The following is a 27037-nucleotide window of genomic DNA, read 5'->3' on the forward strand; positions in this document are numbered from 1 at the left end:
TTCGCACCGTACGTAGCCAACCTTGCTCGTCGGAGGTGCGGGGGGACAATTACAGAAGTCGCGGGTTCTTTTCGATCTCCGGGCGCGGCAGAGGTGCACGTTTCTCAGCCCTTCCCCCGCCCCAACTCTCCTCTGTCCATAAAGCTCTGCCCCCCCCCCCAACAAAAATAAATCATGCTTCAAATCGCTTGAAACTATTGTCATTGTAGTGCGTATTTAATGTGGCGCTGCACTCTGATATTGTAGGAGAAAACATTTATTAAAAAGTCTATTCAATTAAGTAGAACGTGTTGTCTATACCTATTTAAAGTTGCGCATTTTGATGTGACGTCACATTTCTCCCCTCCCCCCTCCCCTAGGTGCGTGACGTCACTTATGGACGCCCCCGTAGACCATTCAGTTTCAAAGACAATGCATACACTATCAGAGCATGTTTGTCTGCATGCTCACCACAGGCAGTGCGTGTGGTTAATGCAGTTCTTGATTCATTGCAAAAGGTTTCGATTTGGTGTTAGAACATCTTAACACTTCCCGTGTTATTGCCAGAACGGGTAAAACCTATTCTTATTACACGCTTTTATTTAACTCACTCTGTCTGTTGTTGTATCCTCAAATCTTGTAACTCAATTTTAACCCACGTTCCCAATGTGGTATCGACTGCAAACTTGGTATACTTATGTCATACTGATGACAATACTATATTCTATCATTAAAAAAATGTATATTTGTAAACATTCTTTTTTATATGTTATGTTTCGGCTTGGGTCTGATTGCCCACGGTCAACCGACGTTGGCTGTAATTGGCCACGGTCCCTTACGTTGTGGCAAGCTTCGGGGCCACTTCCTGGAGTCGTGGATTTATGCCATTACTAGTACATTTCATAAAAGCGTGTTTTTAAAAACGTTTTGTTAACATATTACTTATTTTTCATCCTGGTCGCTTGACGTAGAGACCTTGTCACACTTCCTGATTCACTCAGCTCACTGGTGGCTCGTCACCTCCTGACCACTCCGATATCGCGACGATCACGGTTACCCAAGTGCCGGATTATCCTCGTAGCACAAGCAGCAGCTACACATGTAGTAGCAACACAAGCAGCAGCTACACATGTAGTAGCAACACAAGCAGCAGCTACACATGTAGTAGCTACACAAGCAGCAGCTACACATGTAGTAGCAACACAAGCAGCAGCTACACATGTAGTAGCAACACAAGCAGCAGCTACACATGTAGTAGCAACACAAGCAGCAGCTACACATGTAGTAGCAACACAAGCAGCAGCTACACATGTAGTAGCAACACAAGCAGCAGCTACACATGTAGTAGCAAAACAAGCAGCAGCTACACATGTAGAAGCAACACAAGCAGCAGCTACACATGTAGTAGCAACACAAGCAGCAGCTACACATGTAGTAGCAACACAAGCAGCAGCTACACATGTAGTAGCAACACAAGCAGCAGCTACACATGTAGTAGCAACACAAGCAGCAGCTACACATGTAGTAGCAACACAAGCAGCAGCTACACATGTAGTAGCAACACAAGCAGCAGCTACACATGTAGTAGCAACACAAGCAGCAGCTACACATGTAGTAGCAAAACAAGCAGCAGCTACACATGTAGTAGCAACACAAGCAGCAGCTACACATGTAGTAGCAACACAAGCAGCAGCTACACATGTAGAAGCAACACAAGCAGCAGCTACACATGTAGTAGCAACACAAGCAGCAGCTACACATGTAGTAGCAACACAAGCAGCAGCTACACATGTAGTAGCAAAACAAGCAGCAGCTACACATGTAGTAGCAACACAAGCAGCAGCTACACATGTAGTAGCAAAACAAGCAGCAGCTACACATGTAGTAGCAACACAAGCAGCAGCTACACATGTAGTAGCAACACAAGCAGCAGCTACACATGTAGAAGCAACACAAGCAGCAGCTACACATGTAGTAGCAACACAAGCAGCAGCTACACATGTAGTAGCAACACAAGCAGCAGCTACACATGTAGTAGCAACACAAGCAGCAGCTACACATGTAGTAGCTACGGGCCCCGCACTTTCAAGGGCCCCGCGCTAAATACTTTCAAGCTATCAATTCCTATTCAGTGATTCTACACTTGCTCTTACTATAGTACTATACTGCCTTAAACTTTTATTAACGACTGGGTGTTTAAGGTTAGCGATTTGTCGTATTATCTGGTTGTATAGCAAATGGAAAAATACAATTACAGTACTTTACTGTGCAAGTAAAAAAAAATGTTTAATTTGTATTTATTTAGGGTCCTTGTATAACATGTGCTACAGGTCCCGCAATATGTTCATCCGGCACTGCGGTTACCGCCGCCGTGAACCTCACCCGTCGAGTCCTCCAACCAAAGTTAAGCACTCGGTCGACCGGAGTTCCATCTCGTCCCATACCGTGCTCCACCACCACCGCGCCCCGCTTGCGAGTTGCGGTGCACTCACATGTACTCACTTCTCCCATCAACTCGCTCGCCCACACTGCGGCTCGCAACGGCGATCTACTTCCTCCTTCGCTTGGAATTACCTCTCATCGTCTACACACTCCCAAGCATCTAGAACAGGGGTCGGCAACCAAAATAACAAGAAGAGCCATTTCTTTCCAATTCGGTACAAAATTCAGTATTTCAAGAGCCGCAATGCATCTGAGCACATACTGTACATACGTACATATCGTCAAGAAGCAGCCCGTAAAGAGCCGCATGCGGCTCCGGAGCCGCATGCGGCTCCGGAGCCGTAGGTTGCCGACCCCTGATCTAGAACCTAGCTTCTTAAAAAAAGTGGAAACTCTCACATAATTACAACTCTGACAGCGAGCAATTTGTTTCCGACCTGTTGGCATTTTTCAGTACACCCCCCTCAATTCAACAAACCATTCTCTGCCCCCCCCCCCCCAACTTAATTCGAGGCGTGGTTCCCCCGTGGTGTCGCGGTGACAATGGTCGTGGTGGTAATCGTCGCGACATGACGCACGCTGCCCCATTCACGCGTCTCAATAATTGATGTCGCCCAGAGGAGAGAACTTGGCAGCGGGGCTATTACGCTAATCCGACACGTGATGTCTGGGGGGGGGGGGGGCAGAGGGGGCTCTGCTGTGCCAGGCGGTAATCTCATTGTTGTTGCGATTTGGGCGGGTGGTGCGGCGTAGGCGGTGGGGTCTTTGTGTTTCTGTCTCTCGGTAGGAACACCACCTCCTCCACCCCCGAAGCTGCGTCTTTGAGCCTCGCGAAACGCACGCGCGCGCTCCGCATCTGGCGAAGCTTGCGATTAGACTGGGGGGGGACCGGGGTGGCCGGGGGGGGTTACACAATCGTCTGATGCGCCATCACCTGCCGCCTGTCCGGCCCAAAAGGGAAAAACTTGGGTCAAACCAGGACGCTCATCTTCGAGGACCCCCAGAAGCGTGGTGTCTGATCCTCGATTTGACCCGGAAACACGCATCCCCCCCCCCGTCACTGCAGCAGCGGACGCAGCCATCGGAAAGTTTTCAATGCATTTTATTCACACCGCGTAAACAACGCAGTGGCGCAGAGAGACGCACACACTTCCACGGCCACCCCCCCCCATGCCTCCTCCCCCACCGACCGTTACTCCGTCCCTAGTGGGGGTCGCCCTCCGCCCAACAACAACGAAATCGCTCCCGTCAAAGGCTGGGGGTGCCTCAAATAATCCATTCCCCATCGCGAGGTGGGTTTGGGGCCACAGGAGCCACAGGGGCCACAGGGGCCACCCCCCCCCCCCCCGTGCTATGTGCGACCGTCCCGCCGATGCGACCGACAATGGCCCCTCGTCGCGCAAGCGTCGTCAAACAACGACCGCGGGGGAGCGTTGGGGTCACGCCGGCCGGCCCCAACACCTAGCCACCCGGGCCGGGCTCACGGGGCGGCCGACAGCGCAATGACGGTGAAGCGAACCTCGTCCGGGTCCCTGGCCATGAAACGGCGGCAAACGCTGGCCGCGTCCTGTAGGGGGAGGGGGGGGGGGGAGCAGGTGAAACAGGCCTCGCGTTTGAACAGATCCTACGCCACGTCCACGTCCTAGCACATGTACATGTGTGCGCACACACATGGCCACGTGTGTGGGTGTGTGCACAGACAGAAAACAAAGCTACACACGCAATGTCACTGGTATTGACAAAAAACATCGCAATGCCGAGAAATTACCTGCAAATTACTAACTGGGATTACGCATCGCGACATCGCTCCCCTACTGTAAAAGAAAATAGGCAGGACCCTCCTGAGAAATTCTTGAGAATCAGTGAGGCTTTCCTTGGAAAGCAAACGAAATAGCAACACACAATCATAACAGGCATCCAACATTGAAAGCAATACGGGCTGTCGGGTAGAGCGGGTGCCAAACGTGGATTTCTTTTCTGGAGCGAGCGTGGTGAAGTGGTGAGCGTGGTATGTGTGCTTGTATGTGGTGAGCGAGTTGGAGGTGAGAGGAGGAACTGGCTCACCTCCAAGAAGGTCTGGCTGCTGGTTTTGCCGTGGTTTATAGGGAAGGGTTTCCTGCCATCTGCACGGAGCGAGAGTTGGAAGATTAAAAACACAGGCGCCAAACATCAAAACCAGCGCACAGGGAACGTGTGCATACCAGCACGTGCACGCGCGTGTGTGCATCCTCTCACGTACAGTACGCACAAAGATCCCTTCTGTAGCCTCCAACAGGCTGTTGGGACAAGTGCTGTTAGCGAGCACCTATGAAGGTCGGCACATGACGGGGTGGGTGGCCAAAACCAGGCCGGGCCGCCTTTGTCTCCCCAATGCTGATGCTTTACACACCGCGTAATGGTCCGCATTTAAGGCTGAGTCGACCTAGGGGAGCTCCAGCACCGGTTCAGATATTTGCCACCATTATTGGTCATGAGCGGGAATCAATTTCGGGGTCGCCAGGTTCGTAACGCGGAGTGCAAACCGCACGTGGGCATACGCACGTGGACACGTACAGGGATGTGAATACCAGCCTTTCCGTGCATGCGAGTGCACACGGACACCTAGACCGCACACAGGCAAGTGTGCGCACACGCACGCGTACACACGCACACCGTACCAGGACACGCATCCCGGCAAGAGTGGACATCGACGCAGAACGCGTGGCCCTGCGCAAACACAAAGATCCCCTGCACAGCCTTTAATAGACTTGTTGCGCGCACAAATGTGTGGAAACAAACGCAGGCGCACGACTCTGCAGTAAATGCACGTCAACTGTAACACACGAACATCACGTGTGACACACGTGCGTTCACACGCACCCCCCACCGCACCAGCATGTGGTTCTGTGCAGGAGCGGGTCAACCGCCACGCAGCACGGCAGCGGCCCTAACAGACGCACGGGCGCTCATCCGTCATGCGTCGTCGCTCACAACCAGGAGACAGCGTCGGGGCTTTCACACCGGAGCCCTCGCGGGGGTCGGAGGGGCGGCGCGGGGATGGTGACAGGACAGGTGCCGGCCCGTACCGTGACGGGGCCTCCACATTATTAAATTGGACACGGAGATGTGCACGCACGCACACGCACGCACGCACACGCACGCACGCACGCACACGTATCTGCCCGCGTGAATGTGCAAACCCGCGCGCGGGGGTTCCACGAAATTCGCTCCGTTAAAAAGGTGCGCGCGGAATAAACCGGAGTCGCTCGCCGCTCCCACATGTAAACATGTACGATCCACTGCTGGATGAGAGCCTCCCTACAGCCACCGTGCAAGCCGTGACGACTATGTGGACCATACTTCACCAGGTTGGCCGGTGTGGGCTGGCCAAGGGAATGCAGAACAAGAGATTACTGCTGCACCACCCCCTACTGCTCGCAACGCCTACTGCCCCCTGTTTTGTGCTTGGTAGTTGCCCATCCAAGCACCGTCCTGGCTCAAAATCCTGCTTGGCATCCGAGGAGTTATGGGATTGGGTGTGTTATAGGTGATGTGGTCACAGGCCACTGCTCTTACAGCAGAGGAACAACGACAGCGCGCACACACACACACCGGACAGCCTTAAAGAGACTTCACGTGAAGGGCGTTAGATCACGTAGACGAACCTCTCACGGGGTCCGGTTCTCTAGTAGGAACCGGTTCACCATCATCCCCACTTATTAGACAGCGCCTCCCACGCGGCACACCGAGTAGCCGACGTTGGTTCATTAGTTCTCGTCAAGTGGGATGATTAGCGGCCAAGCAAGGGCAAGCGTCACACGCAGCACCCCACGCGACATCGCCCCTCGACGCCCCCCCTTCGTGTGATGGCGCCGGTCGACGCAGGGCGACTCAGGGTGACGGGGGAAGGGCGAGGCAGGGCGACGGGGGAAGGGCGAGGCTTCACCGAGCTCGTAGACAGAGTCGTCCACGTTCACCAGCGCAATGAAGTGCAGGTCCACCTTCTCGTCCACACTCGGCGCCTGTGCACACGCACGCACAGAGTGTCACACGCTGAAAACACACACACACAGTGTCGCGTATAGACAGCGCGACACACGGCGACACACTCGGCAGCCACACACCTGCAGTGACACACGTACACACAGAGGCATATGCAGGTCCGTGCACAGTACTGCACACACACAGCATCACATATACACAATCATCAACATCATCATGTGCATCTACAGTCGGCTCGTTCGCTTAGGTCTGCCGATGTTTTACACACCGCACCAAAGACAGATCCCCCGGATAGCCTCAGAATTTTTTTTAGGGCAAGTGGTGTTAGCAAGCACCTGTGAAGGCCAGCTTCGCACTCAAAGGGGTGGGGTGGTCAGCACCATGCCCGGCCGCCTGTCTCCCGAGTAGCGGTGTTTACACACCGCACCAGGTCCTCATTTTAGGCCGAGTCGACCTACAGGAGGCCCAGGAACGGTTCATAAAATCGTCAGTGGGGTTGGTGGGCTTGAGCGGGAAACGAACTCGGATTCGTAGCGCAGCGTGCTAGCCACTGCACCGCCACCGCTCCTCCCAGCGAGCATACGCGCACGCCAACACGCACCAACGCTTACACGCAGACGTGTCCTCACTGGCCTCTTCCCCCCCCCTCGCCCACGGATCTCTCTCATCTGTTTACCCAACGTGCCGATGTCATCACCCCATGACTTCACTCCCCAGGAGCGTGAAGTGGTCGCTATCGTCTGATAACCGCTCTCCTGCCATTATCCAGATAACTGTGCTCCGGCCATTACCCTGATAAAACTGCGAAAGCCCGAATATCTGCTAAATATATTTTTTGTGCACGAAGCACACTTCACGTGTATTCCACATGACCCAAATACATTTCGCACGCACTGCGAGTCGAATAGCTTCCACATGTGCCGCGCATAATTTCCAAATAGATTTGGCACGGCTGTGCGTAAACAGAGCGAGTGTGGCGTTGGAGCCGGCTCTCCCGTCACGAGCGGCCGAGGGGGATTGGGCTCGGACAGAGGGCGCCCGCAATGAGGACGGTGTCCCGCGCGGGCCGCACCAAACGAACAACACCGCGCGAGCAGAGCACAGGCCGCGAAGGCCAGTGACGAACAGCACGACTGAAGGGGGAACAAATGCGAGTTTGAGAGTTTCTTGAATCGAGCAGGGTTATGGGAACTTGGCAAGAGACACACAATGGAAGCGAATCCAAGCGTGGAGCAGTGCGATGGAAGTGCAGGAGGAGAAGTGTTGTGACCTGCAGTGTGGGTGAGCGAGCGAGCGAGCGAATGGGTGGGCGAGTTGGTGCGTTCTTGTGACGTGCAGTGTGGTGGTGGACAGAGCCGTCCCCATAGGGATGTGTGGAGCACCGGGTAAATCACACGACGGGAGACTTCTGGAAAATCCTGTGCACTGTGAGGTGGCCAGGAACTGAAGAGCGCCACAACAGATCCGAGAATACATCTGTGTGGAGATTTGAGCGGCAGGTGGTGGTGAAGCTACGACTTTCGATTGTCACCTCCTCGTGGGAGTAGAGGGGCTTTACTCAGGCTTCCTCCCGGAACAAAGCCGAACTCTCATCGTTTGCAGAGCGACGCATCACGACTCTCTCTAACAGATGTCTTAAAACACAGGGTTTTATTGCTGCTATTATTATATTCTTGTTATCAACGTTCATACGAGTGGAGGTGTCCGTCGGTCGCACAACCCCAGGTGGGAGCAGCCTCCCCCAGCTGCAAGCGCTTAGCGACAGCGAGGCAACAGCTGTCGGGCTTACATGCCAAAACTCCCCCCCCTCCGCCACTACCCCCCCCCCACTAACCCCACAGAGCCTGCAGGAATGTGCGACTCCTGTTATTTTTGTTTGTTTTCGTTTAAACAGATTATAAAACGCCATCACGATGGCGGAAACATGGGGCCAAACCGAAACCTAGCGTGCAGCACAGCGGGCTTCCAGCCGCTGCGCTTCTCCCGTTCGCAGCGCCAGGTCAGTGGTGCGAGACCAAGCACCGTCGACCTCCCAACGAAGTGGTTCCTCGCTTTATCCACTCCCAGGAGGACCGATGGGCCGAGTGAAATTTCTCTGACAACTCGGGAGTTTCACCCGCAACCTTCCCATTGCGAGCCGCGCGCTCTACCGCCGAGCCACTGGACAGGATAATACAGAAATGTAAGTTATCAATGGAGATGGGATGTAACATCTGGGAGGAGTATGCAGTAAGCAAAAACCAGACCAGTTTACACAGCAATGTGCGTTTTAGTCTCGGTCTGTAACCAAACAGACAGCGGCTTAACCTGGCAGCCTGCTGTTCAGTGTCGACCGCGCGGTGCAGACAAGCTCGACTGTCACCACATTGCGTGCGGGACACACGTCCCGTCCCACCAGATCCCACAATCTCAGCGGGCTTCAGCCTGGACAGTGCTTGGATGGGTGGCCACCGTGCACGCCAAGTTGTCGTAGGCGGCTGCTATGTGGTGGGCGGTCGAGGGAGGGGCAGACAGAGCTGTTTTCGTACAGCGATTCGATGCTCCCACGTCTCTGTTCCCCGCCGTCACCGACTCGTACTGCCCACCGTGGTGAAGTATGGTCAAATAACCCCCGATGACCCGCACGGCGTGGGGGAACAATCCACGCACACGTGGATTATTTCTGATCTCGCCAACTGCAGGAACTCGTGCTTTGCTTATCTCTCTGCTAGCGTTGGTGACGTCTCTGCCCCGCTCACACAGTCCTTCAAACGCGGCATCACGAATTCGATTCCTAGCCAACTCCAACTTCTACCAGCGGTGAACCATGTCCCAGCTGGTTTTCGGCACCACCATCCACACTCCACCACCCCCCCCCCTACCAACCCGCACTAACCAGCTGGGTGAAGTACGGTCAAATGAAGCCCGTGACTGTCACGGCGTGGGGAGGGCTTTCCTCCGGCAACGTGTGTCAAACAACGGTGAATTATGAACGAGGTACAGTCTGGAGCGTGTGCATTCCTCCAATCGGCCGCTTTGCTTTCGCGAGAGCCACGTCCATAAACGAGGCGTCGCAGAGCGGCTCCACAACTGGCCATGTGACGACCCTCGAAGCGCGCACACAGAACCGGGAACAACACAACCAGCAAAGAGAACGGGCCTTCGCGCGCATGCAGCGCCCGACTTGAAGGGAACGACACGCGGCCCCCGAGCTCTGATGGACTTGTCAGAATGTACGCTGCGGGTGTTGGGGGCGGCGGGGCAAGGCCAAGAAGCAAATCTGTTCTGCAGTCTGGCCGGGCGGTCGTTACGCGACCCCCCGCGACCCAGCCCCGGGGTTTGACGAGCGCCAGACCGGTTCTCGCTTTTGTTTCCCCAAAAAAAGAAAACATTTTTTAAAATAGCCTCGGCGGACGGAGAAGCCCGGAGAACGGCGGCCCGTTCCGACCGGGCGGCACGCCCTGCACGACATCGTCTCGTACTGCATGACATCTTCGTGCGTCACGCCAGGCCACGGGGGAGGGGGAGGGCGCTTTGCTTGTGGGGGTCTAACTGGGCCGCTGGACTGGTCACCTGAGCGCCAGTGAATGCCTCGGACGTTAAGAGATCATGAGCAGCTGTGATCTATAACCTGATACACGAACGGATGAGGACCCCCGACCCATCCCACCCCCCACGGAGCCATCGCCATCTCTCGCAGTCCTGCGATGCGACAATCCGTCTAGCCCCTGCACCCGAGCAGATTGCATCGCTCCGTCTCCGCACTCGGCGGCGGACGTCTTCTCGAGCCCGTTGCCGTCTTTGTCTGCGATTCCATTGTCAAGTCTCGACCGCTGGCTATCGTCCCTTCTAGCGACGTGTCCTGCCCAAGCAGCCAAGCTCAATTACTTTTCCTCACAGTCAACATGACGTCCTTTACCTGCGAATGCTCTCTCTCACCCGCGTTCCTCTTTGTCTCTCGGTGTCATTCAGAGCCATGCGCTGTCCCTTCCGTGCTTCTTGCGCATTTTTCACCTTTTGTCCAATTTTCTTTGTCAACGTCCATGCGTCGGATCCGTACGTCAAGGGAGGTGCTGCTGTGCACCTGCTGTAGGCACATTGCCATGTCGCTTTTCACTACGCTCAAACGTGCGTCTCCAGAACGCCCACACGGAGCGTGACGCCAGGCTCCTGCCCGAGGCTTGGCAGTGTCAACACGCGACTCCGTCTCCCGATACCTTTGACCCTCACCCCCTCCCCAACCTCCGACTCATTCAACCCACGCAGTCAACGTTGGCGTGCAATCCCAACAGTGCGACCGTCAAAAGCCGAAAACGCACGTCACCCGCCGCCGAACCTTTTCTTCAGTTGGTGGATTGTGTGCGTTACACAGTCTGGTGATGTCATGTGACATGCAAGGCGTAGTGGGAGCACCGATCCGATGGTCACAATGGCACCTCCTTTACCACTCATGTTCGTTTCCAGTTTGCACACCTCTGGATTCTCTTCCCCTTCGTGCAGACGGAAGAGTGTTCAGCTATCCATTGGCTTGAGTTCTGGTTTATCTTTTTCATGGCTTCTCACATCAGAGACGAGGAGCCAATTCCTCGATTTAGAAATGCGGCTACAGATCTTGCAAGTGTCGTCGTCGTTGGGCGGGGAAGGGGTTTACAGCACCAGACTTACGACTCCGTAAACATGCAACGTTAGCACGTGGGGTTGGTACCGTTAGACAAACGTTGGCCCAAAATTGCACTTTACTGGACACGTGTCCCTCTCTCCTGCAGAGACATCTCGCGCGCCACTCCTCAACGCCGGACACAGCGGCGTTGAGGCACGGGTCTCTCCGCCTGGGCCCGTCGAGTGGGACCGGTGGCCAAGTTTGAAAGTGCATCATTCTGCTTCACACGGGAACATTGTCCCCTTCTGTGAAACCACCGCTGACCGTACAAGTGTGTGCAACACGGCGCCGTCACGATAGCCTGGCATTCGCAGAAACGCTCCGATTGGTGGTGACGTCACCGGCGCGTTAGGAAGCTCTGCCGCTGGCTCTCTCTCTCGGTGTCGAGCGGAGCAACGAGGATGGACACACGGAGGAGAGGCAGCAAATGCGGATGTGTGGCTCTCAGCCACAGGAAATGCAACCTCACGCGGGCGATACGTCGTGGCATTTACACTGACCACGGTATAACCAAAGACTGTACCAAAAGGGGGGGAGGGACAACTGACATGTGGGGGGCTTAGTGTGAAGGCCCCCCCTCGCTCAACCGCATTCCCAACATTCCTGCTGTCAACGATGACCCCCCCCCCAACTCGACCCCGCCAACCTAACTGCTACGCGCTTCTGTGCGTTTTCCCACAGAGCAACAACATTGGCGGAGAAACGGCAAAAGCAACAGCAAGCGGCGGTGCGGGCCAAGGCGTGCGAATACCGCATTGCCCAGGGGAGCGCACGGGAGCTCGTGCCCAGAGCTGCGAGTCTCCCGCGTTCCTGGTTATGTGGTGGAGGGGGGTGGGGCCTTGCCTGGCAATACTAAAGCCATGCACTTTTCTCTTATCTTGAGCCTCGTTCATAATAAAAACTTAAAATTATAGCGTTGTTGTCGTCAAGTTGGCCGAGTGGATCAGAGGACAGTGCTGAACTGGCACTGCTGAGAACCTGGGTTCAAATCCTGGCAGCTGTTGCCTGTGGTTAAACCGGATTCTCAGTCCCAACCAGTGACTGCACAAAAGCCCCCACGATGTTAATTTGTGTTTTGGTGAATGACTGAATTCCAGCCGAGGATTTTGTGGACCACCAGTCCACCCTGAAGCGATCTCAGAAGCAGCTCTGCGTTACCAGTTTCCACAACACGGAGAGGGTTGCACTGCTCTGCGAGAGTTCCAAATTGATTCTTCGTCTGGTGACACGACGCCGATGGCACAAAAGTGATCTCAAATTTGTGGATAAATAAAAATGTTTTTTTATTAAAACCCACAGAGAGGCCCTTTGGCCTGACACGCCTGGGGGCACGGAGGTTCCCGTAAACCGCGGAGCTCCCACGCCCACGCACGCAGCCCGCACCAGGCCTCCCATTCACTCGCGGCTATTGTTAGCCTAAGCAGGTGGGGAATGTGCGCGTGCGGCTTTGCGTGAAAGCACAGTCAGGGTGCTGGGCTCGCGTCAAGAATGCGCAGAGTTCCCCTCCTTATCGCGGCCCGCGGAGCCGTGCGGGAGTCGTCGGCCACCCCGTTTCGGTCGTCGCCCGTGGCGAGGAAAGGGCCCGGTCCTCGCCGGGACCTGCGCTACTGCCCACTGGTCCCCGCGTCCGTTCAGTCCCGCACGCCGCCCCGGCGACAGAGCGTGTCACCGACCGACCTCGGCACCCGTACCGTGACCGCAGACCCGATTTGTCTTCTCCTTCTTAGGCATGCCGTTTCAAAAGCAATGGAGGTTTACAACCGAGCATGTTGAGTTCAGACAGCCCTTCGGTGGCGTCTACGACCACCAGATGGTGGATTCACTGGGGCTCCAACAGGGCCACTCACGTTTCAGTCATTGTCGTTTCGTTCGGTCGGATATTTTTATGACATTCCTTGCGTTGTTTCACAACGCAGTACCCACTTTGTGAGAGAGTCAAGCGGTTGTCATCTGGAGAGTCTTGACCCCATCACAGGGATGTGGAATTTGCACCACTGGCTCAGCGGGGCTGTGACAGGAGATGAGCACCAATGAATCAAAGCTCATTTGAGCAGGAAACCACTTTGGCTTTTCAAACGTTAAAGAGGAGACCGCCAGTGGGTGGCCATAATCATGGTCATCATCGCCTCCAGCATTTCTGTAATATTCCTGCACCGTGGGCGGAAGCTCACGTGCTTGCCCCGCCGCCGCCCAACGCTCACCCACGCTGTCCTCCCAACGCCCAGGTCGCCGGGCGAACATGCCGCGGCGCATACCGGCCACATACCAGCCAGCACACTCTCGCCGCAGAAAACTGCTCAAAGGCACCCGGTGGCTCGTGCAGAAGAGCAAAACAACACAAAATGGCAAAACACCGCTGAGAAATGGTCCCGGAGACACAACGAGAACTAAAAACACAAACACGGCTCCGAGACGGGGGGGAGCTCCGGATGTGGATGTCCGTCAGGTCCCATGGGCCGTGGGAATCGCGCAACCCTCGGGGGTGCTAATGAGTCCCCGGGGGCACCAGCGCTGGCTGCAGGAGAGAGAGAGAGAAGCTCCTGCCCATCGCCAGCAGCCCAAATGCCAGGCGCCCACTGTGACACCACCCCGCCCAGCCCCCTGCCCAGCCATGGGCACAGGGCCATGTGGCCAGGGTTTCCATGTTTTATTGTTTTAAAATGCGGCTCGTTAAAGTGTGGAGCTGTTCCAGTTGCATGGGCGTCCTCTAAACCCACCTCCAATTTGTGCCCGACGGTGAACGTCAACCCCTCCACGCCAGTGCGGCGCAGTCAACGCCACCCCCCGCCCACTACCCCCTGGCCACCCCCATCACGCTCGCAGCTTGCCTTTGTCGCGATACAATCGCCGGCCGTGAGGTTGTTTGATGTTGATCTTTCTCTCGAGTTTCAGCTGCGTTTGGCAACATCTGTTTGCTCGCACGGGCGCCGCTACTGGTTTTGTGTGGCTTGGCACTAGATCTCTGGTACTAAACGCGAGCGCACAGAGAGACCTGGGCCACAGCATCGAGTTCCTGCTACTACCGCCGGGAAGGTGAGGTGAGGATTGCTGTAGGTGACAGGCGAGGGGATGAACAAGCAGGGACCAGGGGAGAGCCATACGGGGGGTTAGGGGTCAAGACAGTACCAGTGTGGATTTACACAGCATCGAAATGTGACTGCATATCAAGAAGCTGTACAGAAAAAGTGGCTATGTTTGTTTTGTAGCGACAAAGAGGAAGTCACGCATAAGCAGAGTAAAAAAAAATACAAAGGCTTTGAGCCAGGATTTGAACAGGGGCAAGGTGTTGACATCACGGACGGCTGGGATAAGAGAGTTTCAGAACATGCGGGCAGCAGTGGAGAATGAGCGACCTCCCACCAAGCAAAGGTCAACCGGGAGGCTTCAATAGAAAGCCTTGGTTGCTGGAGCGTAGAGAGCGCCCCGAGGGCTTTAGAGTGTGATTAGAGGAGAGAGAAGTAGCCAGCGGGGAGCCCCTGGAGGATCTTGAAGACGGTGAGCATAATCTCGTCACCGATGAGAGACCGGATTGGGAATGCGTGGCGGGGATCAGAGTATTGGGGTGGTGTGGCCTCATTTTACGTGGTTGCGGATTCGGAGACGCGAGTGGGAGCAGGGGTTCGCAGGGGGCGAGGCGATGTTCACAAACGAGGACATAAACCCGGTGGGTGGGGGGTGACTGGAGGTCGGGGAGGAGCCACTACAATCGCCCACGTGCAGCCGTGGCAGCTTCAACGACTCGCGCATCAGGCGCCCCCGCGCTCCCCTTCAAATCAGAAATTCAGAGCCTGCCAAGAGAACGGAATCCCGTCTCTTCAATTTTCCAAGAGCGGCGAGCATTCTCCGACCCCCCCCACCCCACCAACGTACACAGCGCAGCCATTTATTCACTGGCGGCCGGGTCGGGGGAGGGGGCCCGCCCCCCGGCTGTCGCACATATTTCCGTGGCGAGGGTGCGGCGTGCGTGGGGAGGGACCGTGTTCCGCCCCGGGGACACCCCAAGTGACGGGGGAGAAACAGCTCCTCGGGACTCGGCTCGCAGCACCGCAAGTGGCCAGACGCATAAATAGTCTCCCCCCTTCTCGATTGGCTCGCCCAGCCCATCGCCCACCCCCACCACTGGCCCTGACCCCTGACCCAACGTCATTTGAGACTGAACCATGACACTAAACCCAACTCGAGTCCTAAACTAAGCTCTTATCCTAACTCTAACCTCATCTGTGATGTAACCTTTTCTCTAAACCGTACCCTGCCACCCGGCGCTCGTCCTATCTGCAACGACAGCCCCCAACCGTCTCAGTGATCTTAAACCCAACTCTCAAGCAAACCGTAAAGTTACCTGCGAGCCAGCACCCAAAATTGTAGCCCTAAACCTATCACAGAGGAAAACTTTCTCTGTGCTAAAGCCTTAGAATTAAAATTAGCCCAAAATCCTCACACCAAACACTCCAAGATGTACTCTTAGGTGTTTTCGGTCACGTAGGTAAAAAATCTAATTAAAATTAATAAAAGTAATAATACTTGATACAGTAAATCTAGCTGTGACGGTCCCACCTGATGACGGAAAATTGTGTTGCCTCCGAAACGTCGCGATTTATTATTTTATTTCATTTCTATTATTACTTTTATTAATTTTATTTTTTACCTACGTGACTTTACCGAAAAAACCTAAGCGTATGAATCCTTGCAGTCACGAATGCTTCAAATCTAGAACTCCAAGATGTACCCCGACTGAAGCGATAACCCAAGTCAAGGCTCCAATTCCCTTGCCGGTGACGACACCCAAGTATTAAAACCAACCCTGGTGTCGTCTCCGGCGTGAGCTCGTACCACAGCCCTCTCTATAGCCCAGCGTCCCAACACCACCGCCAGCCCTCACAGCGCACGCCACGCGGGCAGGGCAACGAAGCTCGGGCGAGCAGGTCACCCCCGCCGTAGTGGGGGTCACAATGTCACTTGTCTGGCTCACAGCGCCACCGTGCGGCGGTGCGAGGCCAGGGGTTGCTCCGGTAGTGCAGGCACGCGGCCTGCTGGCGCCAGCCTGCAACTGCAAGCGCTGCGTACACCGAGCGGCGCTTCAGTGTAGGCCTCGACAAGGCAAGGTAAATACAAAGAGGCTACCTTTACCCTACCTTTTATCTTACCACAAAACAATCACTCTACCCTTACACCTTTTACACTTTAGCAATGTAAGGTAAAAGGTCATAAGCAACGAGCCTACCTTTACTCTACCTTTTACCCTTTCCCCATACAAATTACAGGGTAATGACTGGGGTACTACTACACATGAAAAAGGTTTATAACAGGTAAATGGTATTCTTATAGAATACTCTCGATGATTCGAATTTTAAATGGAGGCCACGGACTGCGCCACGGAGCTTTTAGCGAGTGGTAAACAAGGTATTTACCGGGTAATATACTTTGCGCTACCTTTACCCTACCCTTTACCTCACCCCTTGGCATGTCGACACCTTTACCCTTTACCTTTACCCTTTTACCCAGTAAAAAGGGTAAATTACCTTGCCGAGGCCTACCTCAGTGACAATGATTGCCCACCGCCGCACTGTGTTCACTCCTCGCTCTCGGAGAGAGAAAGAGAACGACTCGGAGGCGCGAGGAGGAGGAACCAGACGAGCGGGGAAGGCAGCCATACGGTGAGCCGGCACAAAATTCCCCCCCCCCTACCAAAGCTCTGCAGCCCTCTACATATTAAGGTGTTATTCGCCGAGTGTTGACGTGGGAGGAAACCATATCTCCAGTTTCCCTCTCGCTGTGGCTACTACTGGTCAAGTGCCACCTGCTCCAGTTGAGAGGCAACTCGCAACATATTGAGTGAGAAACCAAGCCCTGCTTATAGCAACGATGACTTACATCGCTAAAATGTGCAATACGCACGTCCGAAATGGTGGGGAAATTCCCCCCAGCGCCTCCACCCACACCACCCCCCTTGGAGGTTGCAGACGTCATGAGCAAACAACGGACAAATCTTGCCATGAACAGGACAAGAGTGGCAAGGCTCACGCCGTTCACGAGACAAAAGTGTAATTGAACACCGCCAGGTCTCCCTTTCACGAGAGATGCAGGTCAATCCAGACGGGCGAGTGAGCTGCGCCCAGGTGCAGCAGGCGTGGGTGCAGCAGGCGTGGGTGCAGCGGGCGTGGGTGGAGTGCACGTGGGTGGAGTGCACGTGGGTGGAGCACGCGTCAACACTCACCTCCGTCTGTCCCTCGTGGGCACTCGACTCGTGACTCGCGCGGATGCTCTACGCACAGAGGGGGGCGATGTTAGCGACTCGCGCACATGGGCACATGCGGGCATGTGCATGCACACACTCGTGCAGACACACACATCCACACGCACGCACGCACACATGTACACTCACGTATCCACAAACACACTCGTGCACTCGCGCGCACACACACACATGCTCGTGCCAGGACGGCCTGCGCTAGGCTCTCAAGTGAGGCTGCGCGGAGCTTTAGAGTTATTGACGCACTCAGCCATTGGCCTCCAATTAACGGGTGGGTGGAGGGAAGGAATTCGTTGCAAATTTTTGGCAAAACACAAAGTCGCGCGAGCAGGAAATTGCGGCAATTCGGCAATATTTTTGCCAAGCGTAAACACAAACTGTCTTTCCGCCTCCGCAACCGGAGGGGGCTCTTTCGTTTGAAATGGCAGCATCAACATCTGGCCGTCTTCGCAATGCACAAAAGAGAGCGACGCACGACTCCATCTGAACCACGAATGCGTGCGAGAGGCGGCGGGGTCAACGACGAGCGGTCACGCACAGCCCCCCCCCTCCACCCCCCCCCCACCCCCACGTAACCCACTGGGACCGGAAGCTCCGAGCGAGTCCTCAACTGCTGCGACCAGGTGGCGAATCGGATGGACAGGGGTCTCTTCCACGTTCATTTGCACAAGGTTAAAAGCATGCAGACGTGCGGCAGGGTGGTGGCGCAGTGGTGGCGTAGTGGTAACGCTCGTATGTTCTCCCCCTGGTAAGCACGAGGTTTTTTTCTTCCATAGCTGAAACACCACACAATGAAACGGGTAGTGGCCAAACATCCCAATTCTGAAAGATACCCGCATATTGCACGGTTGGGTCCATAATGAAAGATTTTGGGTAGATCACGTAAGTATAAATGTGTCGTAACCCTCCACCGCCCAACACAGCCAATTAGTAAGGGATTTGTCACGTAAACAAAACGCCAATTAGTTACCAATTCAGCCCACCGGTGTGTTGGAGAGTAAATCCACAACATTTACAATTTGAGTTCAACGTTTTGCTGGTAATTACATCCAGCATCATCGGTGGCGAAAGCCTACGTGTTATCACCCCTTACTCCGAAAACATTGTCAGGACCCTCGTAAATAACTAAGTCTTGAGACTCAGGGAAGGTTTCCTGGGTGAACGCTCGCAATTAAACATAAAGAGTCCAGACTTTGTCGTGCGGCTAATAGGTCACAGATCGTTGGGGGTATATTGGACCCGTAGGAAGATTAATCTATGAGGGGGTCTTGGCAAGGGTGCGAGACATGACAATGCCAGCCGGGTCTGTCCGGGTTGTCGACCCACAAATAATTTCCACAACCGGCACATCACATCTAGAATACCCCTCACCATGACTACTGTGGGCAACTGGTCATGTACCACCTACTCCAGCCCGGCAGCGACCCGAAAAACACTGCGTCAGAAACAAAGGCCTGACACGAGCGGGGCGAGCCCACCTGGTCTTGCTCGAGCCTCTCTGCTCGCTCGCTCGGACTCATGGCGGCCGTGTCGCTCAGGAACTTCTTCAGAGACGAGCCTTCCACTGCAACGACACAGCGTAGACATTGGACTCCACTGAACGCCTCTGTTAAACGGAGGGCATTAACACCTGCGTTAGGCTGGGTGCAATAACGCCTGCGTTAGGCTGGGTGCAATAACGCCTGCGTTAGGCTGGGTGCAATAACGCCTGCGTTAGGCTGGGTGCAATAACGCCTGCGTTAGGCTGGGTGCAATAACGCCTGCGTTAGGCTGGGTGCAATAACGCCTGCGTTAGGCTGGGTGCAATAACGCCTGCGTTAGGCTGGGTGCAATAACGCCTGCGTTAGGCTGGGTGCAATAACGCCTGCGTTAGGCTGGGTGCAATAACGCCTGCGTTAGGCTGGGTGCAATAACGCCTGCGTTAGGCTGGGTGCAATAACGCCTGCGTTAGGCTGGGTGCAATAACGCCTGCGTTAGGCTGGGTGCAATAACGCCTGCGTTAGGCTGGGTGCAATAACGCCTGCGTTAGGCTGGGTGCAATAACGCCTGCGTTAGGCTGGGTGCAATAACGCCTGCGTTAGGCTGGGTGCAATAACGCCTGCGTTAGGCTGGGTGCAATAACGCCTGCGTTAGGCTGGGTGCAATAACGCCTGCGTTAGGCTGGGTGCAATAACGCCTGCGTTAGGCTGGGTGCAATAACGCCTGCGTTAGGCTGGGTGCAATAACGCCTGCGTTAGGCTGGGTGCAATAACGCCTGCGTTAGGCTGGGTGCAATAACGCCTGCGTTAGGCTGGGTGCAATAACGCCTGCGTTAGGCTGGGTGCAATAACGCCTGCGTTAGGCTGGGTGCAATAACGCCTGCGTTAGGCTGGGTGCAATAACGCCTGCGTTAGGCTGGGTGCAATAACGCCTGCGTTAGGCTGGGTGCAATAACGCCTGCGTTAGGCTGGGTGCAATAACGCCTGCGTTAGGCTGGGTGCAATAACGCCTGCGTTAGGCTGGGTGCAATAACGCCTGCGTTAGGCTGGGTGCAATAACGCCTGCGTTAGGCTGGGTGCAATAACGCCTGCGTTAGGCTGGGTGCAATAACGCCTGCGTTAGGCTGGGTGCAATAACGCCTGCGTTAGGCTGGGTGCAATAACGCCTGCGTTAGGCTGGGTGCAATAACGCCTGTGTGAGGCAGCAGATTTACACACAGGGGCACGGATGTAATACGGAGGCCGCCTTGCACGGCACTCGCCCCACCGGACCATCTCAGATGTTTTGTTGGGCTGCTGAATTTAATACTTGGACATATACTTGAATCGTTTCAATTACCATCATTATCCATGCTCTATCCACTGCTGGACAAAAGCCCCCATTAGTCACACAGTGCACCAACCCCCCTGCGGCGCCGCCCCCCTCTACGTCACGGCCAGGGTGTTAAAGCGACCCCACGGGATTTGAGGCCATGGCGAGCCCCGCGCCGCTCACCGAAGCCCAGGCGGTGCTGGTTGTTGGCGATGGCGTGGATGAGGCCGATGGTTCCGCACGCGTTGCCGATCGTCTGCCGCATGAAGTAGGCCGACGCCGGGGCGTCGTGGCCGGCCGCCCGGAGCCTCTCTTCCTCCTCGCGCCGGTGAGCCTCGTACTGCAAACACGGAGGGATGGGGGTGGGACCAAGGCTTGCACTAGGGGTAGTATGGGGGTGAGCCCTGCGCCATCACCAAACGTCTCTTTGCCCCCCCCCCCCCCCCAAAATTCCGTCTAGTTAGCCGTAAACCCGTGACTAGAGGCCGACCGAAATTCGGTTTCAAATTCGGCGCCAAAAGTTGGCAAATGGCCTCTTTCGGCATACTTTCGGTTTCAGCCGAAAGTACATTTTTAACTTTCGGCCTGGTTTCGGTTTCGGCCGAGACTGATATTGACTTTCGGTCGTTATTTGTCAACCGAAGATCTATTTTTAGAATATAACGCTAGTGCTACGTCTATCACTCTGCCTATCGGCCGGTCAGTCAGCGCTAGGCAATCCTATGCGATAGGCTGCAAACACACACACATCAGCAGCAGCTTGGGAGCGAGATTACAGCCGCAACCATGGTCTGCTAATGTATATATGACCGGTCAACAGACGGCAGCCTGCATCTCCATCCGTGGGTGGCGTCTCTTTGGCGGGACGACAACAAAGTGCCTCTGTTATCTGTTCGCAGCTGCCTGCCCGCCTTGGCTTATGTGTTGCGTTCGCTTCAGTCTACACGCGTGTTGATACCGAGATTCGAAGTCTGACAATTAGAGGCCGACTGAAATTCGGTTTCGGCACCGAAAGTTGGCAAATGGCCTCTTTCGGCATAGTTTCTGTTTTGGGTGAAACCAGAAATTCAGTTTCGGTCGGCCTCTACCTGTGACGGTGGCCCACGCTACGGCTCTACTGGCTGCAATCCCCACCCCAAGAGGAGCTCGACGTAACCTGCTGGCATGGGTGGTGGCAAGCGGTGGGGGGGGGGGGGGTGGTGGGGGGGCACCTTGTCGCTGATGGGGAACAGCAGCAGCACGGCGCACGTGGGGCTCGGCACCATGGCCAGCAGCTCGGCGTCCAGGCCCAGGACGTCCACGAACTGCCAGCTCGTCTTCATGCCCAGCTGCTGCACAAACTGTGGCGCACGGCAGAGGCGACGGGCGTTTTCGCGCAGCGCACGCACGATCGCGTCTCAATGAATAAAACAGCCGAGGACAACACAAAGCGTGCCGACGCCGCGAAACCCGTTCCACACTGAGCGCCCGCACGCGCCCAGTCGGCATAACGCATTGGCGCAGCAGCAGCGTCGCACTGTTGGCACAGGCCGGGCCGGATTAAGTTTGAGGGGGACCCGGGACTGTTATTGTTTTGGCGCCCCCCCCTCTTTAAATACTCAATACCTTCTCTTGACTCTTTGACCACCGCCCATGCCCGACGATGCCAAACGTTTCATTGTTATTCCCTCGGTTGTTTCTGTACTGGTTTTTAATGCAACATAATTGCAGACCTAAAGCAAAGTTAAAATGAACTACCGGTAAACTATTTTTATTTCAGAACACGACTGGTAGCGATGCACAGGTGCTGCTACGGTGTTCAGCACCCAATTTCCTGAGTTATCAGTGCTGGACAGTCACACCCCATTATAGAGCAGTATATATTCATTTGGGGGGCCCCCCCTCAAAATTACAGGACCCCAGGCAGCTGCCCCCTAATGCTCATGTTGATCGGGCCCTGGTGCAAAGAATTCCACAGGCCCTCCCTACAGCCGTCTCCTTCTTTGCAGCAGGGATCAATGTGCAGCCGCACACTACTACTTACAACAAAGACCACCCGTATAGTGTAGAAATAGCCTTTGCCACTTCTGGGGAAGGCGCTGTTAGCGAGCACCTACGAAGGATGGCACGGCACAACAGAGGGTGGCCAGCACCACGCCTGGCTGCCTTTGTTTCCCCAGTGCTGGTGTTTACACACCAGACAAGGTGCTCATTTAAGGTCAAGTCGACATAGGGGAGGCCCAACACTTGTTCAGATATTGGTCACCAATGTTGGCCATGAATGGGAATCAAACTCGGGTCACAGGGTTCGGAGCGCAATGCGCCAATCACTGCACTACCGTTCCCCCTTCAAACACACACACACCAATGCACATGCTCGTAATAAAGCAGGGGCTCTTGTTGCGTTAACAGGCAGCGAAGAATCACCATGTGTGGCCTACCCTCACCCATTCAAGCTCGCTGTGAACTGCCACCGGTGACCACCAAACCACGATATCAAATTCACGAGACCAGTAGTGAGGACAGGGCCTGCAACTAAATCCTACCTTACATTATTTAGCCTCTTACTTGAGCAAGAAACAATCAATTCAGTGCTAATTGCATGAATGCCTCCCAAAGCCATCGCCGTCTCTCATTATTCTGCGATGTAACGATCCGCGTAGAACTTGCACACAAGCTGATTTCAGAGCTCCATCTCAGTGGCGCACATTCCCCTGGGCACGATGCATTCCTCGGCCGCCACACTCTGTCGTCAGTCTCGACCACGACCCTTCCAGCCAGGACACGTTCCTCCCAAGCACATTTCCTGCCACGACCACTCCATATGACGTGTCCAAATTGCATATGTTCTCTAATCCACGTTCCTCTTCCTCTATCGCAGTGTAATTCCAAGCAAGCGTAGACTTAACATAGTCTAAATGCAGCTGTATCTCAAAACATATTGTTGAATTATCTTCGTGGAGAACAAATTTGGTAATTTACCCAACTCGTAAGAAAAATATTTCAACACGTCTGTTAATAACAATGTGGCCTTAAAAGGAAACGTATGACAAGCAAAAGTGTTTGGGTAATGTCCCTTCTTCATAGCCCGTGAAGGGTCATTGTGCTTTGATTTTCAGTTTCATTTCATTTATTTGGTATAGCCCTGATCACGGGCCATTCCCGAAAACTTCACAACTTATAGATGTATTATTTAAGGCCACAGTAGTTTTATCGACAAATGCGCACATTTGTTGTTATTTGCACTTGTGCACCACTGTCGACGCAGCAGCAGCATCACCACCAGATCATTGGTCAGACTTAACAACTCGCGCTACGTGCAGCAATGCTATCCTGTGTAGTTTACCGCGCTGCTGTGTGCGCTGAAAAGTTGGCTTGGACAGAACGCGTCGCTAGAGGAGACGATGGCCAAGGGGTCAAGATTAACAACGGACTCGCAGCCGACGGAGGGAGCACGACCAAGAGAATGACCATAGTGGAGATGGAGCGTTGAGCTCAGTTCATGTGCAGGAGTCGGACGGATTGTTGGGGTGGGAATGAGTCCCTTCAACAGTGGATAGAGCATGGCTGCTGCTGATAGCAATGCGAAATTCACACGAAACAATTATAAGGGAGGTGAGGAGGAGGAGGCTGGGGGCGGTGGCTGGAGGAGGTGGCTGGAGCCCGCTGGGTTGCTATGCTCCACAGCTCCAGCCCGGACTGGAGGCGCCAGCACCAGTTCTCCCGCTCACCTGGTTCATCACCTGCAACACAAAAGAGGCGGTGATGGCGGTGGCCGTGCAAGGTGCAGCGCCAGACGCCACACTACACCAAGCCAATGCAGCTCGGCTCATCAGATGAATAAGTATTTGGTGATACTGCGTTGGCAGTCGTGCACAAGCAAAATTAACAACTCAATCGATGACACTGCGGTCTTAACATAAAAATCACAAGCGATATTATGCGCAATGAATCGTATTCACAGCACAGGGGCTACAGCAGAGGGGCTATGAACAACGGCCCATTGCTTGAAACACTACATTGTGTTTGTAATTTCAAGACAGCATTTTTGACGAATGTGTTTATGGACCCACGGACCACCGCTGGCAAACATCAACACATTTTCAGGGACCACTGCGCACCAACACCACAACTTTTGAAATCAAAACAATTCAAAGTGCTGTAAAATATCAAATAAAAAAATGGCATTGAAACAACCAACTTGATTTTGTACGACTCGCATGAATGAGACGCCTGATGGCGTTCGATGTTTTGTGACTGTGATCGCAGAAGCATCTACAAGTTGTGCTGCCCAACGTCCCCCCACCCCCACGGCTGGGAGCCCCCACTGGTGTCTAGACACTGACGTGGCAACAACACACGTGGTGACCACCACAGTGCCGGATTATCCTCGTAGAAAAAGTAACTCCACATGCTACGGACCCCGCACTTTCAAGGGCCCCGCGCTAAATGCTTTCAAGCTATCAATTCCGGTTCAGTGATTCCACACTTGCTCTATTACTATAGTACTATACTGCCTTCAACTTTTATGAACGACTGGGTGTTTAAGGTTAGCGATTTGTCGTATTATCTGGCTGCATAGCAAATGAAAAAGTACAATAATTTTACTGTGCAAGTAAAAAATTTGTGTTTTAATATTAACGTTTTTTTTATTTAGGACCCCTTTATAACATTTGCTACAGGCCCCACACTATCTTAATCCGACACTGGTCCGTGAGCGATCCGGGCAGTCCAGCGCCGTTCACTCTCGCTTCAGTAATCCCAAGCCGAACACGCTTCGCAGAATTGAACACTCGGGCTAAATTTGACCAATTTCGCAGCTCCAGTGCCAACAAGCTCGAGGCCACGTTGAGGGTGGCACCGAATTGACAGCCACCGCCGATTGCAGCACTCAACATCTGTTTAAGGCCGCCCCTTCCCCCCCAGAGGATGTCGGGCAGAACACGACCATGCAATCGGAATTAGCAGATGAGGGCTGGAGTTGGGGTCAGGGATAGAGACAGGGGGCAATTGCTATATGGATATAGAGACAGCAATAGAGTTGGAGATTCGGGTGAATTATTGTGTTAAAGAGATAGGGGTAAGATATAGCATCAGGGGATAAGGGTTTGTACGATTAAGTATGTGGACAGGGTTTAGGGCATGTTAGTGATCGGGTTAGGGGGATATCGTTATGATTGGGATATTTAGGGTGTGTGAAGTTCGTGCACAGGGGTATTGGGCTAAGTACTGAAGACAGTCATTTGGAGCTGGGTCAGGGGATGTGTAAAAGGGGGCAAGGGATGTAGGGCGAGAGAGGCGGGCGGGTCGTGATGTGCCGATGATAACTCGTTGCTATTTAGAGCAGCGGGGAGTTTCCACCGCAGGCACCGCGCGTCGTCTTCCCAGCGTCTGAGAGCCGCCACGCTCACTGGGCAGGGCACCGCGAGTAGCAACGTCCCTCGGGGTTCCTCCCCAAGCGCGTCGTGGCTACATGGCGCCCTAGCCATGCAGACGACGACGCCGCCGCCGCCCGCGTCAATCCGCGAGGTTGAGTACTCGTGAGGCCGCGATGGCCCCAAATCGCACGCACCCCCAACGCGGCGGGGCCAGGGAAGGAGGCATCTTGTCTCTCGTCTGTGCCTCCTCACCGTGTCGACCGTGAGCTGCTGTGGCCGCAACGCCGCTCTCTTTCTCTCTCTCTCCCTCGTGGGCGAACAAGCGCGCGGATGTAAATCAATCTTTAACATGTCAAACACAACAAAGCGTAATTAATTAAATAACCGCCGGTGTTTTATAACCATCACTCTCATGGGGACGGTCACTCGAAGAGTTCGCGGCGAGGGGGTCACGAGGTTCAGGTAGAAACATCACAAGATGCTGGGTTCGAGTCCAGCTCCAGGCACCTTGTGGGTCAGAGTTAAGGGTCGGGCACCCGAGGGCGCGGTCCCGCCTCGGCATAGGATGGAGGCCCTTCTTGTTCGTGGTCTCGGCCGCATTGGCCATCGTCAGGGTCCGCCTCTGGGCCGCGAACCTCGACCACGAGCACGTGAAGCGGAGACAAAGTGGGGTGGGGGGCAGAGAGGGAGGGAGGGAGGGTGGGTGGGACGGTGGGAAGGGTGGCGGGAGCGGTGTCCTCACGTCGGGGTTCGCCTCCAGGGGCAGCCATCGGGGCGCCGCGTCCTCGGCCATTGGGTCCCCACGAGCAGACAGAAGCAGCAGAGAGGAGAGATGAGGCCGCCACCAACACCTCGAGCTAGCGCCTCCTGCTCGCGCGCTCACGGCCTCCACCACTACTTATAGCCGCGGTCCCCGCCCACTCGAGCCGCTCCAGCCAATAGCAGCGCCGCCTTCGCCTGCCGGGCCGCTCCAGCCAATAGCGACGCGGCCCCAGCAGAATTTTGGCCCCGCCCCTAACCCAACTGCACCCGCCCAACTCAAACGGCTCCGCCCTCTCACCACGCGGCTCCGCCTACCGCGAGGCTCCACCAATAGGACGCCGTTCAAGCCTGCGGGCGACCTCCTCCCCCGCCCGCTGGAGCGTCTCCGCCAATGGGGAGCCGCCTATGCGTGTGGGGGCTGGAGTCTGACGTCATCGTAGCGAGACCTGGGCCCTCCCCGTGCTCGCAAAACGTGGCCCTGGTGGCCTTAATATAAGCGACGTTTCGGGTAATGCCCCTTCTCCACAGCCCATTTGTAATAACAAGAATATAGAGGGACCAAACACAGTGGATGATAAGAGTTGAAGACTTGCACTTGGTTACACCGTGGGGCTCGGTGAGAATGACAACACATCTTTTCTGATGAACACTTTCGTAAATTGGCAAATTAAGTTAGCTGTTGAGTACCAATGTCATGAATCTAAAAGTATTCCTAAACTCATTTACATTAAAAGTCACATTGTAAAATGTGTTGGGAGATTGCATTGTGGGATGATGTGTATCTCCTCTGGCTGACATTCAGTAAGTAGGCAAATGGTGAGTCTTGGCGGATGTTTG

At 54.7% G+C, this 27037-nt stretch overlaps 1 protein-coding gene across 6 annotated transcripts; it reads right to left on the minus strand.

Moving 5' to 3' along the window:
- Positions 1-3507: 3507 nt before the first annotated feature.
- On the minus strand, positions 3508-26345 carry UCHL3 (ubiquitin C-terminal hydrolase L3). Of its 6 annotated transcripts, none has more exons than XM_078864881.1 (9): positions 26181-26343; positions 23792-23803; positions 21293-21421; positions 20265-20421; positions 18770-18855; positions 17256-17303; positions 6347-6422; positions 4486-4544; positions 3508-3988 (listed from the first exon to the last, which is right to left on the minus strand). In XM_078864881.1, exons 1-9 carry the CDS (start codon positions 26229-26231, stop codon positions 3902-3904), a joined length of 705 nt encoding a protein of 234 aa, XP_078721007.1. In that variant the 5' UTR covers positions 26232-26343; the 3' UTR covers positions 3508-3901. The 6 variants fall into 6 exon arrangements, with proteins under 6 accessions (XP_078721007.1, XP_078721005.1, XP_078721006.1 ...); XM_078864879.1 differs by having other exon boundaries at positions 23407-23803; positions 26181-26331; XM_078864880.1 differs by lacking the exons at positions 3508-3988; positions 4486-4544 and having other exon boundaries at positions 4551-6422; positions 26181-26345.
- Between the last annotated feature and the right edge of the window lie 692 nt (positions 26346-27037).

The sequence above is a fragment of the Lampetra fluviatilis genome, chromosome 19 (genome assembly GCF_964198595.1).
Source record: "Lampetra fluviatilis chromosome 19, kcLamFluv1.1, whole genome shotgun sequence".
Taxonomy (NCBI): domain Eukaryota; kingdom Metazoa; phylum Chordata; class Hyperoartia; order Petromyzontiformes; family Petromyzontidae; genus Lampetra; species Lampetra fluviatilis.

Bases quoted from the DNA above. Each gene is read 5' to 3' on its own strand.
- UCHL3 (XM_078864877.1), bottom strand. From the start codon at position 23,625: ATGCTCTATCCACTGTTGAAGGGACTCATTCCCACCCCAACAATCCGT. The intron at 21,422-23,406 runs GTAAACTACACA...CGTGCGCCACAG, and splicing joins TCAGCGCACACAGCAGCGCG to TTTGTGCAGCAGCTGGGCAT. The intron at 18,856-20,264 runs GTGAGCGGCGCG...GTGTCGTTGCAG, and splicing joins CCAGCACCGCCTGGGCTTCG to TGGAAGGCTCGTCTCTGAAG.